Source organism: Aspergillus chevalieri, chromosome 5 (assembly GCF_016861735.1).
Source record: "Aspergillus chevalieri M1 DNA, chromosome 5, nearly complete sequence".
NCBI lineage: Eukaryota > Fungi > Ascomycota > Eurotiomycetes > Eurotiales > Aspergillaceae > Aspergillus > Aspergillus chevalieri.
In genome coordinates, this window is record NC_057366.1 from 3,626,886 (window position 1) to 3,639,642 (window position 12,757).

Sequence of the window (12,757 nt, forward strand, 5' to 3'; positions counted from 1 at the left end):
CCAATATTCGGAACTCCATTCCAGGACATTGGCAGGAGCTGAAAAAGTAGTTGAAGAGCACCAGGGAAGGCCTAGAAAAATTACGCTAGCAGCATTTTGACCTTGTCAGCGCTATGGTGATGCCGACTAGTACACTGCGTGATCCCGCTAGTTGCTACTAGGATAGGAGCAAAGGCCAAGAATATCTGTCAATGGACGTGGAGGAGAAATTGCGAGGCAAACTTAGTGGCATGTAATCGCAAGGAAATGGCTGGCGTCCAGTCTGAGAGACTGAGGTCGCAACGCAAGATTCTGATCGCTATATCGAGAGTCATGAGTATGGAGCCGAAATGGAGTATAGGAGAGTCAATTCTAGTTACTGAAAATTCTATTCATTGCAATCCAATATCATGACCCCTGCTCTTCCCAACCAGCAAATGCGACTTTTCTGGACGAGATATAGGAAGTACCAATTTCATTTCCAATTGTGCATGAATGGAAGAGAAGAGAAGAGAATAGAGAAGACAGATAACAGGAGTAACTACCATGGCACCTCCTTTCCATCATACTGATTAAACCCCGGATTCTCCTCCCAGCCAGGCACATGGATATTCAGGAACTTCCCATTCTGTTCTGTCGTTATATTTCTCACCATGTCAACAACTGCCTCTGCGCCGGTTTCTGGGGGAAGATCCGCGCGAGAACCGCCCAGGTCCGTTTGGAGCCACTTCGTAGTCAGTTATGTGTATGTTTAAACAGAGGAGCAAAATGGAACGTACGCCCGGACTCAGGGATAGAAAGGCGAAACCCTCTTTAGCGTAGGCGTGGGCGTATTGTACTGTCAGCATGTTCAACGCTGCTTTGGTGATTTTGTATGCTGGAACGGGCATTGATGAGAATGTTGACGACATGTTCATCGAGCCCAAAGTCGTTGATCTATACAGTCAGTATCCCTTTAGCTAGAACGGTAAAATACAGGGGATGCATACATGTTAGCAACAACCTTCCTCTCCCCTTGTCGCAAAAGAGGGAGAAACGCTGAGGTTACTTGATGGACACCGGTAACGTTCGTATTGAATGTATCATTCAAGTTGTCCCTAAATCATCAATATACGTCCGATAAAATTGGAATACTCAACTAGAAAATACATCGCTTCCAATCCACTCTTAGTAACCGGCATCACGCCCGCATTGTTGATCAAAACATCCAGTCCCCTTTCAGAAAGTCGGTCTTTGACATTCTCAACCGCTTCCTGGATGCTTTTCGCATCCGTCACGTCCATAGGAACGAACCCCACTCGACCAGATGAGCCGTTAATCAACTCCCGGAGACGGGGCGAATTGTCCTGGCGAGACGTGGCGATGACAGCACCGACATCAGAAGATGGGAGTGAGGCTAGGCGAGATACTAGGGCTAGTCCGAGCCCGCGTGAGGAGCCGGTAATGAGATACGTGGCCATGGTTGGGTTGATGTACATGGACAGTTGAGATGAAGTTGAAATGAAGTTGGGATGAAGTGCGATGATGTATGCTGACAAATTATGCAGATTATGCAAGTATGTATTTAGATGATACTATATACTATGCATGCTTCGTTATTTGTGTCTCTGGTTCATTCTGAGCCGGCTGTCGCTCCTCTCTCGCAGTCACGAACCGGATTCCCGATGTCCACAGAATCAAGGCAACCGAACAGCCCATCATCGCCCACATGCCCCGCGTAAAGCGCGGTGCCAGATTTGCGGAGTAGAAAAGAATGCTCCACCACGCATTGACCGCGTTATTCCCCAGGTTCATGCTGGCAATGACCACTGACCGCTGTCGTGCATCCTGCGCCCGCATGGCATCATTGCACCATGCAAAGAACGTGGCCTGGCAAGCGTACACTGCTCCGGCCCAGTAGTACGCGCCGAAGACGGTCGCAGTCGAGTTAAACCGGGTCAGAATCAAGACTGATGTCACGATTCCGGTGATTCCAATGAAATAGCCAACCAAATATCGCTTCCCGCGTAGGACATCCGTCAACCAGGACCAGAATAGAGTTGATATAATGCCGACTGCCGGAACGCCGGTGGGATAGTTGTTTAATTGAGCGACTGAGTAATGGATGGTCGGATGCGCTTTCATGTACAAAGCCAGTAAAGTATTACTGGAAAATGATTCGGTTTCTCCTGCAATGACCCAAAGGATCACAAACCCCCACCAGTACCAGGTAGTGAAGAGCCGCTTGATGAACTTGAGGTCCAACGGAGCTTTGTCGGCATTGACTTCAGGCAGGCGAGAGACAGCCAAGGCGCGTTCCGACTCTGTCAAATATGGAGCTCGCGTCGTAGTCGGAGTATCGGGAAACAGGAGGAAGCCGTAGATCGCGATTGGCAGCGTGATGAGACCATCGATCTAGATCGTCAATCCAAGCCCACGCAATAATACACAGGACAACTTACAATAAACAGCCATCTCCATCCTGACATTCCCGACGCACCATCCAGCGACGAATGTATACCAGTCTGGATAAAACCTCCAAACATCGTCCCCGCAAGTCCCGAGGCCGTAAAGATGCCACTTCGTTTCCCCAATTCGCGCTCTGTATACCACGATCCCAGGATATAATGCGTTCCAGCAAACGTACTAGCTTCCGCTACGCCCAAAAAGAACCGGATCGCCATGATACCCTGGGGGTTACGCACCGCGGCTGTAATCATCGTAAGCGCGCCCCAGAAAAGAACCATGGCCGGGAAGAAGAAGCGCGGCCGGATGTAGGTCACTGCCAGATTGGATGGGATCTGGCCGATAATGTAACCGACGGTAAAAACGGTGTTGATGACATTGAGCTGGTTGCCGTGAAAGGCAAGCTCCTCCTGCATACCGGACACATACGCATTGGTCAAGTTAGAGCGATCGAGATAGTTGAAGAAGTAGGTGACGCAACAGAAGGAGAGGATAAAGAAGTCGATCTTCCATAGTAGCCGGCGCTCGGGCGGTATGGTTGCAAACCACCCCATGTTGCTGCCCATGAAGATTATGGAGAAATGCAAGCCACCGGATTGTAGAGCACTTGTATCCGTACGATCTCAGCTGGGTCAGTCGAGAACAGAGTTGACACAACTGGAATGATCTTTGCGTCGTTATTTCGGTCTGAATGGCTTCATGGTCCGTTGGGACTGGTCGGATACCGTAGCATTCCGGGTAATATCAGTGGGGAAACGCATTACATGCCTAAACAGGCATTCCGAAGCTATACAGAGGTCTTTGAGAGTCTTGAATCTCTCATGGCGGGAAGATATAGTAGCCGTATTCGCAGTCTTGGTTGTATGCGATGGCCTCGGTTCATCCGCATTTTTCTGCCACGCACCACCGCCTGCTGTTTCTCAATTTTTACACCCACGTCACCAGCAGAAAAACTCGCATTTCACAGCCTCAAAACGACAAAAGACAGACTGACAGACTGACAGACTCGGGATCAGGATGCCGTCTGTCTGTATGCTCTCGTCTCTATCTATGTCTGCAGTTGCCGCAATCCAGTGGTTGTCTCCCCCATCAGTATGGGAGCGTCGGACTTGAGTGTCGTCAGCCCGCGGGCCTTCGTAGGTCGAGAGGCCAACGCCAGCAACGATAATAACGACGATGTGCGGTCGATCTGGTCCGAAAAGAGCACTCATATAGACGGACAGAATGACTTGCGGTTTTGGAAGTCAAACTCGCAGCACAATGTCGCTTCCCCGGACGACCATCGAGAGTCGAACGCCCCTGACGAATCCCCCGATCGACCGACGACGCAGTTCAGTTTCTACTCCCCCGGGCTGGAATACGCCATCCATGCATCCGATCTGAAATCCTTGGCTACATCGCATCAGCCAGTGAGCAACCTGTTGGAAAATGGGGAGACCGGGGACGTATGGTGGATAGATGCCACTGCACCATCCATGGAAGATATTGAATGGCTCTCCAAAGTCTTCGGGATCCATCCACTGACGACGGAGGATATTGGAGTACAGGAGACAAGGGAAAAAATCGAGCTGTTTGGCCATTACTACTTTGTTTCACTACGGTCGTCCCATCCGAATCAAAAGGCCGGAGGGACAAGTTGGTCGATTCTGAACCAGTATGCCCTCGTCTTCAGGGGAGGCATTATCAGCGTCACATTTGGACCTAGTCCCCATGCGGCGAATGTACGCAGTCGGATCATGGAGCATAAGAGTCACCTGGCGTTGACCAGTGACTGGATATGTTATGCACTTATGTAGGTTTACTGCTTTCGAACTGAAACGAGTTGAGACTGACGAGAAAGTGATGATATCGTGGACGGATTTGGTCCGTCGATTCGCAAGGTCCAGCAAGGTATCGAGACCATGGACGACAGCTTTGCGATCACGCGTCCGGATGATATCAGTCTGGTGCTGCAACAGATCTACAAGTGTCGCAAGGAGATTATCCGCATTCGCCGTCTTCTGACCGACAAGACTGACGTGATCAAGAGTTTCGCGCGGCGCTGCGACGAACGCTGCTTCATTACGCCGTCGTGCGAAGTCGTGGTGTATCTCAGTGATATTCAAGATCACGTCCTGACGATGATGTCCAATCTGGCCCACTCAGAACAAATGCTGTCCGGATCGCAAATGAAGTATGTGGAGCAGTTGTCTATGGACAATAACCGCACGCGCAACACGACACTGGACACGCTGAGCAAACTTACGGTACTAGGGACCATGTTTGTGCCGATGCAAGCGCTCGTCAGCTCGTTTGGCATGAACGTAGAGGTTCCGGGGAAGGAGGTTCATGGGGTGGCTTGGTGGTTTGGGATTATTGGAGGATTGGCTACTGTGGTGATTGTATGTTTGGCATTGGCGAAATTAAGACGATGGATATAATCGTACGTACAGTATTATCGTTGATATAGTATGTTTTCATGAAATGAACGTCAATGTTCTTGGATATCTTCTGTCTCATAGTCCGCAAATCGGATATATATCCCGGATATCCCACACCAAACCTCCACAACGAAGTCCGACAACTCGGCTAGCCATCTTATTAATTCATATTCCACTGCAACAGTGCCATTGAATTACCATTTACGAAACCGATACACCGTGCAAATTGTGCAAACACCACAAATATGCTTATCAGCGGGGAATCGCATCATGTTTGACACTGAATCAAACAGTCCAAATGTTGCGATGTGGTATATAAGTTGCCTTGGAATCATGGTAGCCTAATTCAGGAAAAGACAGCTCCTCAATCAGTCTTTAGTACATCTAACAATGTCACTCTCCGTCGTCGCGATTGCCGGAGCCGCCGGTCATCTAGGCCAGCACATCGCGGCCGCTTTCCTCTCCGCGCCGTTCCAAGATGCCTTTTCCCGAATTATTCTTCTCTCACGAAGCGAACAAGGCAGCTCGTCTCCATTGGCGAAGTACAAATCCCACAGCAAGGTGATATTCCGGCAATACGACGAAGAAGATCCCCAGTCCGCATTGGACGGCGTACAGATCCTCGTCAACGCTGTCGGTGCAACCGGCCACGACTTTAAAGAGAAACTCCTCCGCGCTCTCCCCGGATCAGGCATTCGAGTGTATTTCCCGTCAGAGTTTGGGGTCGATCACTATGTGCACGACTTTCCGCATGGCGAATGGGATAAGAAGAAGAAGCATGATGCTCTGGCGCGGGAGATTGTTCCTGACGTGAAGGTGTGTCGGGTATTCTGCGGTTTGTTCCTGGAGGATAGTATCGGACCGTGGTTTGGTCTGAACACCAAGCATGGCAAGTATGGGAGTGTCGGATCTTCTAAGAGCCCTGTGTCGTTTACAGCGCTAGACGACGTGGGAAGGTCAGTTGCGCAGTTGGCAGCGAAGCCTTTTGACCAGATCCCGGAGAAGGTGCATATCGGCGGTGATACGCGGAGTATCACAGAAGTAGCGCAGATAATGGAGCAGGCTGGTGCTGGGAAGATCGAAGTGAGTGAGGTCGACCTGAACGAGTACAAGGCCGAAACGACAAAGGACATCTCGTCCACCGATCCGGCTCGGTTCCTGCGATTCCTAATGGGCGAGAGGAAGATCGAGCATACCACGCAGGGCCTGGGAAATAGTAACGAAAGCGTCAATCCGGGAGAGGGCGTGTGGAAATGGAAACGAATGGAGGAATTGGCGAAGGAGACCGGAGGAAGACCATGGGGAGACTATGAGTGGTCTTAAATGGATTTGCCTGATTTATCAAAAAAGAGTCAGCTTATCTCAACAAATGGGCTTGTGGTTTAGTGGTATAATACCCCCTTAGCATGGGGGTGGTCCGGGGTTCGATTCCCCGCGAGTCCATTTTTTTTGGCTTTTATTTTATATCTCTCTTTCTTTTTGTTCGTCTCCCGCAAAACTGACGGCCAAAGAACGTGTAAATAAAACATCTATTAGGTATCCTACCATCGGCGGAATTATTGAACCATTCTTTCTAAGGATGGTCGTTTCCCTGAGATCCCCATCGTGGTTGTATGGGCAATCTTCTCCGTTTTGACACAAGCCCCGTTCGTATGGTAGCGGCAGGGGTTTTCGATTTTCCCAAGTGCAAATAGAATCAGAGGCGGGTCCTCAAAACCGAAAAAGAGTTGCTGCCCAGTTCTTTCTCTCCTTCGTGGATCCGTATAGACATAAGCTTGCCCTTGTGACCTGCGCTATCAGGATTTTCAGGCTGCATCGGGAGAAAGCTGCCCAGAAGCAGTCTGTTCGCTATGTGGTTTATCTGCGAGGTTGGCGGCCTTCTTGCGGTAATCAGCCAGAATGGCATCCAAGAAAGCGGGGCCCGGATTGCGAGCAGCGCGAATCGCAGACGTTTTATCAATATGTGTCATTAAACCATCTGGAGTGAGTTTGTATGGCATGTTGGTTAAGAAGAGCGAGTGGCCGTTTGATGTTCCGGCAATCTTCTCAGAACCGTTTGACTCTGGGGGCCTATTTTGCAATCTATCAGCATTTGGTAGAAGTTATTCCAGGCATGTTTGGATGTCGAAGTCGAGAATGACGATAATACCAGGCTACTGTTTCTCGGTGGATGCCTTCATGTTATCAGCAAACCAGCTCCACGCCCCAATAGGAGAGGCGATGGCTCCGGACTCCTTCTGGTTCCAACGCTCTCCCATGACCACCAGGCATACTCGAATGGCGCTGTAATGACTTCCATTGAAGAAGGCCTAGCTACTACCTACTAGCTATCACCACCTCTCAATCAGCCCAACTGTTGAAGTCCACCACAATTCGTCCAGCTACCTCTCCTTTGCGCAATTTTTCCACAGCCTCTGGTAATCGATTCAAAGGATACACCTCGCAAATTGGCTTCAACATCCCCCGTCGAGCAAAGTCCAACGCAGCTGCCGTGTCGCGACGACTTCCCACCAGGGTCCCTTTGACCGTTAAATTACGAAAAACGAACGTGTTTGGATCCTCTCCCATGACAATGGTGCCCGCTGGTGCCAGTCCAATACACATGATGATCGCTCCAATGCGTTTTCCTATATACGACACGGCCGTCTTGTAGGCGGCAGGTGCGGTGACAAAGACACCATGGGCTCCAACCTCGTCAGCTACATCGATAACTGCCTTCGCGGGATCACTCGTCTCGCGGAAGTCGACAAATGCCTCTGCTCCCATCTCTAATGATAGTGTCCGCTTGGTAAAGCCCGTATCCACCACGATAGGCCGGATGCCCATCGCCTTGGCCATCTGCACGCCCTGGATCCCCACACCCCCGCCGCCACCTGGGAACACGGCCCAATTACCTGGCTTGAGGCCTGACTCGCGCAAGGACCTGTATACAGTACTAGCGCTGCACATGATGGGAGCGGCTACTTCGTCAGGGATACCGTCCGGGATGGGAGAGGCGTATCGTGCCGGTGAGACGACAAACTGTTGGTACGTCCCGGCAACAGCCAGACCGGTTAGGACTGCATCAGAGCAGTACGTCTCTTTGTCATCCCAGCAGAGGTCGCAGTTGTTGCAGGTGTCGAGGATAGGCTTGATACCGGCGCGATCACCGACTTGGAAGGTTTTGACGTTGGCGCCAACCTGGACAACGATACCAGCACCTTCATGACCAGGAGAGCGAACGCCAAATGCTGACATCGGTGGGGTACCCAGATCGGCCGCCATCAGGTGCACATCAGAGGAGCAAAGCCCGGTGGCATTGAGGCGGATGAGGATCTCGTCAGGGCCGGGGGTCGGTACGGGGACAGTTGCGACACGGACTTCGAAATTAGGACCTTCATTAACCACGACACCAGCCTTGCATTGCGTGGGAATCACTGGTATAGTATGCGATGGAGAGGGCTTGGTGACATTTGTCGCGACCATATTGTCGGTATACCGAAAACTGCAGACATGACGGCGCCAGGGAAAGAGGCCGGATAGCTTTAAACCAATTCCTACGCGGAATCAGTCCGCTTCCCCTCATTCTCCTTGTTCATCTTGTTGAGAATTGGACCGTATATCCGGAGCTACTGCAGGACAAGAACTTGCGGGGCGGCTATACATCGGAGTATCTCCTGTTGCGGATATATGAGTCTATATCATCTTCCGGTCTATACAAAGCTAAAAGAGCATTATTAAACATATTAACAAAGACAATGAAACAGTTAATCCCAGATAAGCCACCCTGTAGAGCCAATCACTATTAAAGCCACCGCCCCCGTCAGTACGCCGGCCCCGGCTCTGTCCTTCGTCGTGATACTCATCGTCAGACTAGAAGGCCTCGGTTCTGGTGGCGGCGACCCGCCACCGGGGTTGCCTTTACTTGTTCCTCCGTGCTCGTTGGTCACCGGGGGATCAACACGAGTGATCAGATTTGACTGGATGACTTCGAGCGCTGCCATTTGCAGTCCAACATCTTCCTCACCCTCCCATTTCCTGGTCACCCACTTCTGCCCACAAGCTAGACCGTCATCTCCGCCCGTGCAGGTTTCCGCAGCTGCTTCAGCGGATGCGCGCAGTAGAGGCATGATAAGATCATATGTAAAGGGTGCCATTTGGGTCGAAGAGGCCATCCAGCGTGCTGTGTATCCTTTGAAACCACGCTGGTCGACCTGGCAAGTGTCGACCGGTTCGCAGGCGCGTTCGTACATTACCGAATCGGTAAAGAAGGCGGCCGTTGTAGCGTTCAAGATATTCCGGGTCCGTTCTTCCCAGACAGGATTGCCTTCGGTATAATTAAACATTGTCGCTGCGCCTAGGAGATACACCCCCGAGTTATACGTCCACTCAATGCGGTTGAATTCCGAACAGTCTTGTCGATCATCGGCCCCGTCCCAGAATTGATACTCGTCCGTCATGAAACCGACGCTCTTAGTCCAGTCCCAGATGTGGTCCGCCCAGTCGGCATATGTTTGATTGCCGGTGTATTTGGCCAGACGCGCTGCCAGATTGAAGAAACATCCGTTGGAGATGGTGTTCTTATAATCGTATCCGTTGTTGAAAGTGAAGATCTGCCATTTCAACCCTCCGGAACAGGTTTTTGTGTCCCAGCGAGCTGCCTGAGTGTTAAATACAGCCTGCGCCATAGCAAGCCAGCCAGGCTTGTCGTCTGGTGGGTTGGGATAGTTGCGCTCCGCGGCGGACATGGCTGCAAAAGCCCAGAAACTCTGGTCATCGTTTCCTTCGGTTCGTGTCTGGTTCTCAGGCATGAACGTCCCCTCGTTTCCGGCTTGCCAAAGAATCGCCTGCGTCGTGATGTCGTTCCAGGTGTCGTCGCCGGTATAGAACCAGTAATCGACTAGCGATGCGAACATCGCGCCCGCCTCCCACCAGAAGTAGGGGTCCGGTAGGTTTCCTGGATTGTCGCCGGGGTTCATACCGGTGTAGTATGAGAGCATGTTCGTCGCGACTTGTCTGGCGGCCGATTTGATTGAATCTGTTCAGTTAGTTTTTTTTCTTTTTTTTCCTCCTTTCATTTGGCCTCCTGTCTGAACATACCTGGGTCATCTACGTCCAGTTCGACCGCCGCGGCGGCCGAGAGAAGAAGAAGCCATAATATGCGCATGGCTATACTGAACTGGAGATAAGACTATTGAAGCAAAAGCAAATGACTCGAACACAACAGAAAAGAGCTAAAGACCGAATGTGTGAAAGACAGTGTGTGTTGTGAAGTGGGATAAGAGCTCTCAACGTCAGCATTCCACACAAGAATGTCCCTGGCAGGGCAACGCGCGACATTCCCTGGATCATTTCTGGATCAGTGCAACGTGCCTGAAATCTGACAGTCCTCTATTTGTCTGGGACCGCTGTATACTGGCCGACCACTACCCGCCCATCCATGGTTTTGTGTTGCAGTATTGCAGTTGTAGTTGTAACCTCGACATAATTCATTTACCAAGACTGCAATGATTATTATACGCGGGTATTACATGGAACAGCATAATAACATAATAGCACAATAACATAATAATAGAACAGATGGGTACAATTACCTGCAAGTTCCTCCCTGTGTTGGTATCCCTAGACGCACCCGACATTAAGTTCTTAACTAACGATGCACGACGGAAGGAATGCAGAGATTATAGAACGCTCTACAGGAGCCTCCGCATGATCCTCCTTAATCAAATCGGCCGCTCTTTCAGCCACTGCATATGTTGTCGCTTGAATATTCCCAGCCGGCTCCAGGGGGAAAACACTAGCGTCAACCACACGCAGGTTACTGGTCCCGTGGACCCTCAAGCGGCTATCGACAACACCTCCCTTGTCGGCGGGCATCATAGCACATGATCCCGATGGATGGAAACAGGTGTACAATCGCTCCTTGACCACTTCCTTTGCGACGTCGAGATCGCTCAAATCAATTGCGTGTGCTGGGATCCGAGCATCAGCTTTTAGTAAAGAGGCCAACGGCTCCGTCTGCACGATGCGATCGATGTACTGCAATTGGCGCGCCACCAGCTCCAGATCGAGAGGATGCGAGAGCAATTTCGGATCGTAGATCGGTTTGTCCTCGATTTGGGATGACCGAATATGCACGGAACCCCGCGAGAAGGGGTTGTTGTTGAGGGCGAGGATACTGATGTAATTCTCCGGCAGATCCTTTGCCAAGGCCTGTGTCATAGTCGTTGCGCCAGGTTTCATATGTACTTGGATAGGAAGGAACATAAACTGGACGTCTGGGGTTTTCTCGTCGAGTAGCTTCTTTTGCAGAAGGTCGTATTGCTGTTGCAGCGCTGGGGGAGCGCTGTGGCCCAAATAGTTCTGCACCAGTTCTTGTACAGCTTCCGCAGATAATGCGCCGTTGCTGTCCACGGACGGCAGGTAGGCCATGCTCACCGGCATGCCGGACATTGGCCCGCTGTGCGTGTCTTCGTATAGTTTGAGCAGCGCTTGTGCGACGTTTGGATCGCGCAACACATCGCCGGAAATCTGTCCATCGGCCACCTGGAAGCTGAGCGCGACCAGTGAATGATCTTGCAGGTTCTCTCCCACACCAGGACGGTCAACAACGACCGGAATATTCTGCTTCTGAAGCAGGTCTGCCTGTCCAACGCCCGACAGTTCCAGGATCTGGGGCGAATTCAGACTACCAGCCGACAAGATGACTTCACGACGAGCAGTGATACACTGGTTGCCGTCCTGGGTGCGGATCTGGACACCAGTGGCTCTAGGTGTCTCTCTAGACCGATCAAAGAGAATTTTTTCCACTATTATCTCGGCTCGCAGATTCAGGTTCGGTCGTTGCGCAACCTCGGGCGTATAATACGCTGTCGCGTATCCCCGTTGCCCATTACCATCCACCGTCAGCGGACTGGTAAAAGCCCCGATGTTCTCTCCAGTAATTGGATCTCCACTGGCCCTCCATCCCAGTTTGTGAAAGCTCTCGTTCCAGGCCTGGTTGAACTCGCCATACACATCAGGCAGGGTCACTGGCACTGGGCCATCGACACCTTGCGCCTCAGTCTTCATGTATTCGTCGATTCCCAGGAGCGAGGAAGTTGAATCGCTTGGTCGTGTGTAGGTGTGGAACTTGCGCAGATACGGCGCCATTTCCTCCGGTCCCCAGCTTTCGTTTCCCAGTTGAGCCCAAGCTGTGAAGTCGGACCGCGATGGATACATGACGATGCCGAAATTGATTGCGGAGGAGCCCCCGACGACGCGGCCACGGGGTTGACCGATTTGTCTGTTATTCACATGGATCTATTCAATTAGTTCCTATTCATGAAGGAGCTGGGTCAGTAAGTGCAATGCGTACCTGCGGTTCACTCATATAGTTCCAGTCAATTTCCGGGTCACCGTACAAGGTTCCAAGCAGGCCTGGAGTCTCAATGCGAGAATCTCCCATACGATTTGGGCCTGCTTCGAGCAGGAGAACGGAGCAGTCTGCATTCTCGCTTAGGCGTGAGGCCAGAACAAGGCCGCCAACGCCGGCGCCGATGATAATGAAGTCGTATTCGGACATTGCAATGCTTTACACGCAACTCGATCAATCGAGACGAAGCAATTCACACGAGACAAGTGAAAACTGAGAGCGAAAATGTTACATCAACCGAGGAACGGGAAATTTTCAAATTTAGCTATAACAGAATGCAGCCCCTAATAATAAAGTACCATCTAAGCGAGACCCCGGCGCCGCACCGGCCAGCAACGGACTAGGCAGATCCCAACGCATGGATACTTTTGGACCATTCAGAAGCATTCAGACCCACAAAAACCGTTGCGGCTGGCAGCTGTCAGATACGGGATCCTTTCCGGGATGCACGGTGCATCCTCATTTGTCGCGGCTTATATACTTCCCTTCCGGCCGGTCGAGACTGCATTGGAAGGTAAAA

At 51.2% G+C, this 12,757-nt stretch overlaps 8 protein-coding genes across 8 annotated transcripts; 2 read left to right on the forward strand and 6 right to left on the reverse strand.

The window, feature by feature from the left end:
* Window positions 1-520: 520 nt before the first annotated feature.
* On the reverse strand, window positions 521-1,457 carry ACHE_51276A (SDR family oxidoreductase; the record flags this gene model as incomplete). The annotated part of the gene is made up of 4 exons (XM_043281086.1): window positions 521-706; window positions 759-915; window positions 969-1,076; window positions 1,129-1,457. The coding sequence occupies 4 exons, from the start codon at window positions 1,455-1,457 to the stop codon at window positions 521-523; spliced, it is 780 nt and encodes a 259-aa protein (XP_043138600.1).
* A 103-nt stretch (window positions 1,458-1,560) lies between these two features.
* Window positions 1,561-2,978, reverse strand: ACHE_51277A (putative MFS pantothenate transporter; the record flags this gene model as incomplete). Its single annotated transcript, XM_043281088.1, has 2 exons — window positions 1,561-2,373; window positions 2,421-2,978. 2 exons carry the CDS (start codon window positions 2,976-2,978, stop codon window positions 1,561-1,563), a joined length of 1,371 nt encoding a protein of 456 aa, XP_043138601.1.
* A 540-nt stretch (window positions 2,979-3,518) lies between these two features.
* On the forward strand, window positions 3,519-4,844 carry ACHE_51278S (magnesium transporter CorA family protein; the record flags this gene model as incomplete). Its single annotated transcript, XM_043281089.1, has 2 exons — window positions 3,519-4,216; window positions 4,265-4,844. The coding sequence occupies 2 exons, from the start codon at window positions 3,519-3,521 to the stop codon at window positions 4,842-4,844; spliced, it is 1,278 nt and encodes a 425-aa protein (XP_043138602.1).
* Window positions 4,845-5,234: 390 nt separating this feature from the next.
* ACHE_51279S (isoflavone reductase family protein) lies at window positions 5,235-6,167 on the forward strand (the record flags this gene model as incomplete). The annotated part of the gene is made up of 1 exon (XM_043281090.1): window positions 5,235-6,167. One exon carries the CDS (start codon window positions 5,235-5,237, stop codon window positions 6,165-6,167), a length of 933 nt encoding a protein of 310 aa, XP_043138603.1.
* Window positions 6,168-6,649: 482 nt separating this feature from the next.
* On the reverse strand, window positions 6,650-6,844 carry ACHE_51280A (uncharacterized protein; the record flags this gene model as incomplete). Its single annotated transcript, XM_043281091.1, has 1 exon — window positions 6,650-6,844. The coding sequence occupies one exon, from the start codon at window positions 6,842-6,844 to the stop codon at window positions 6,650-6,652; it is 195 nt and encodes a 64-aa protein (XP_043138604.1).
* A 340-nt stretch (window positions 6,845-7,184) lies between these two features.
* On the reverse strand, window positions 7,185-8,309 carry ACHE_51281A (zinc-dependent alcohol dehydrogenase; the record flags this gene model as incomplete). The annotated part of the gene is made up of 1 exon (XM_043281092.1): window positions 7,185-8,309. The coding sequence occupies one exon, from the start codon at window positions 8,307-8,309 to the stop codon at window positions 7,185-7,187; it is 1,125 nt and encodes a 374-aa protein (XP_043138605.1).
* Window positions 8,310-8,590: 281 nt separating this feature from the next.
* On the reverse strand, window positions 8,591-9,571 carry DCW1_3 (glycoside hydrolase family 76 protein; the record flags this gene model as incomplete). Its single annotated transcript, XM_043281093.1, has 1 exon — window positions 8,591-9,571. One exon carries the CDS (start codon window positions 9,569-9,571, stop codon window positions 8,591-8,593), a length of 981 nt encoding a protein of 326 aa, XP_043138606.1.
* Window positions 9,572-10,469: 898 nt separating this feature from the next.
* On the reverse strand, window positions 10,470-12,387 carry ACHE_51283A (GMC family oxidoreductase; the record flags this gene model as incomplete). Its single annotated transcript, XM_043281094.1, has 2 exons — window positions 10,470-12,125; window positions 12,181-12,387. 2 exons carry the CDS (start codon window positions 12,385-12,387, stop codon window positions 10,470-10,472), a joined length of 1,863 nt encoding a protein of 620 aa, XP_043138607.1.
* Window positions 12,388-12,757: the final 370 nt, after the last annotated feature.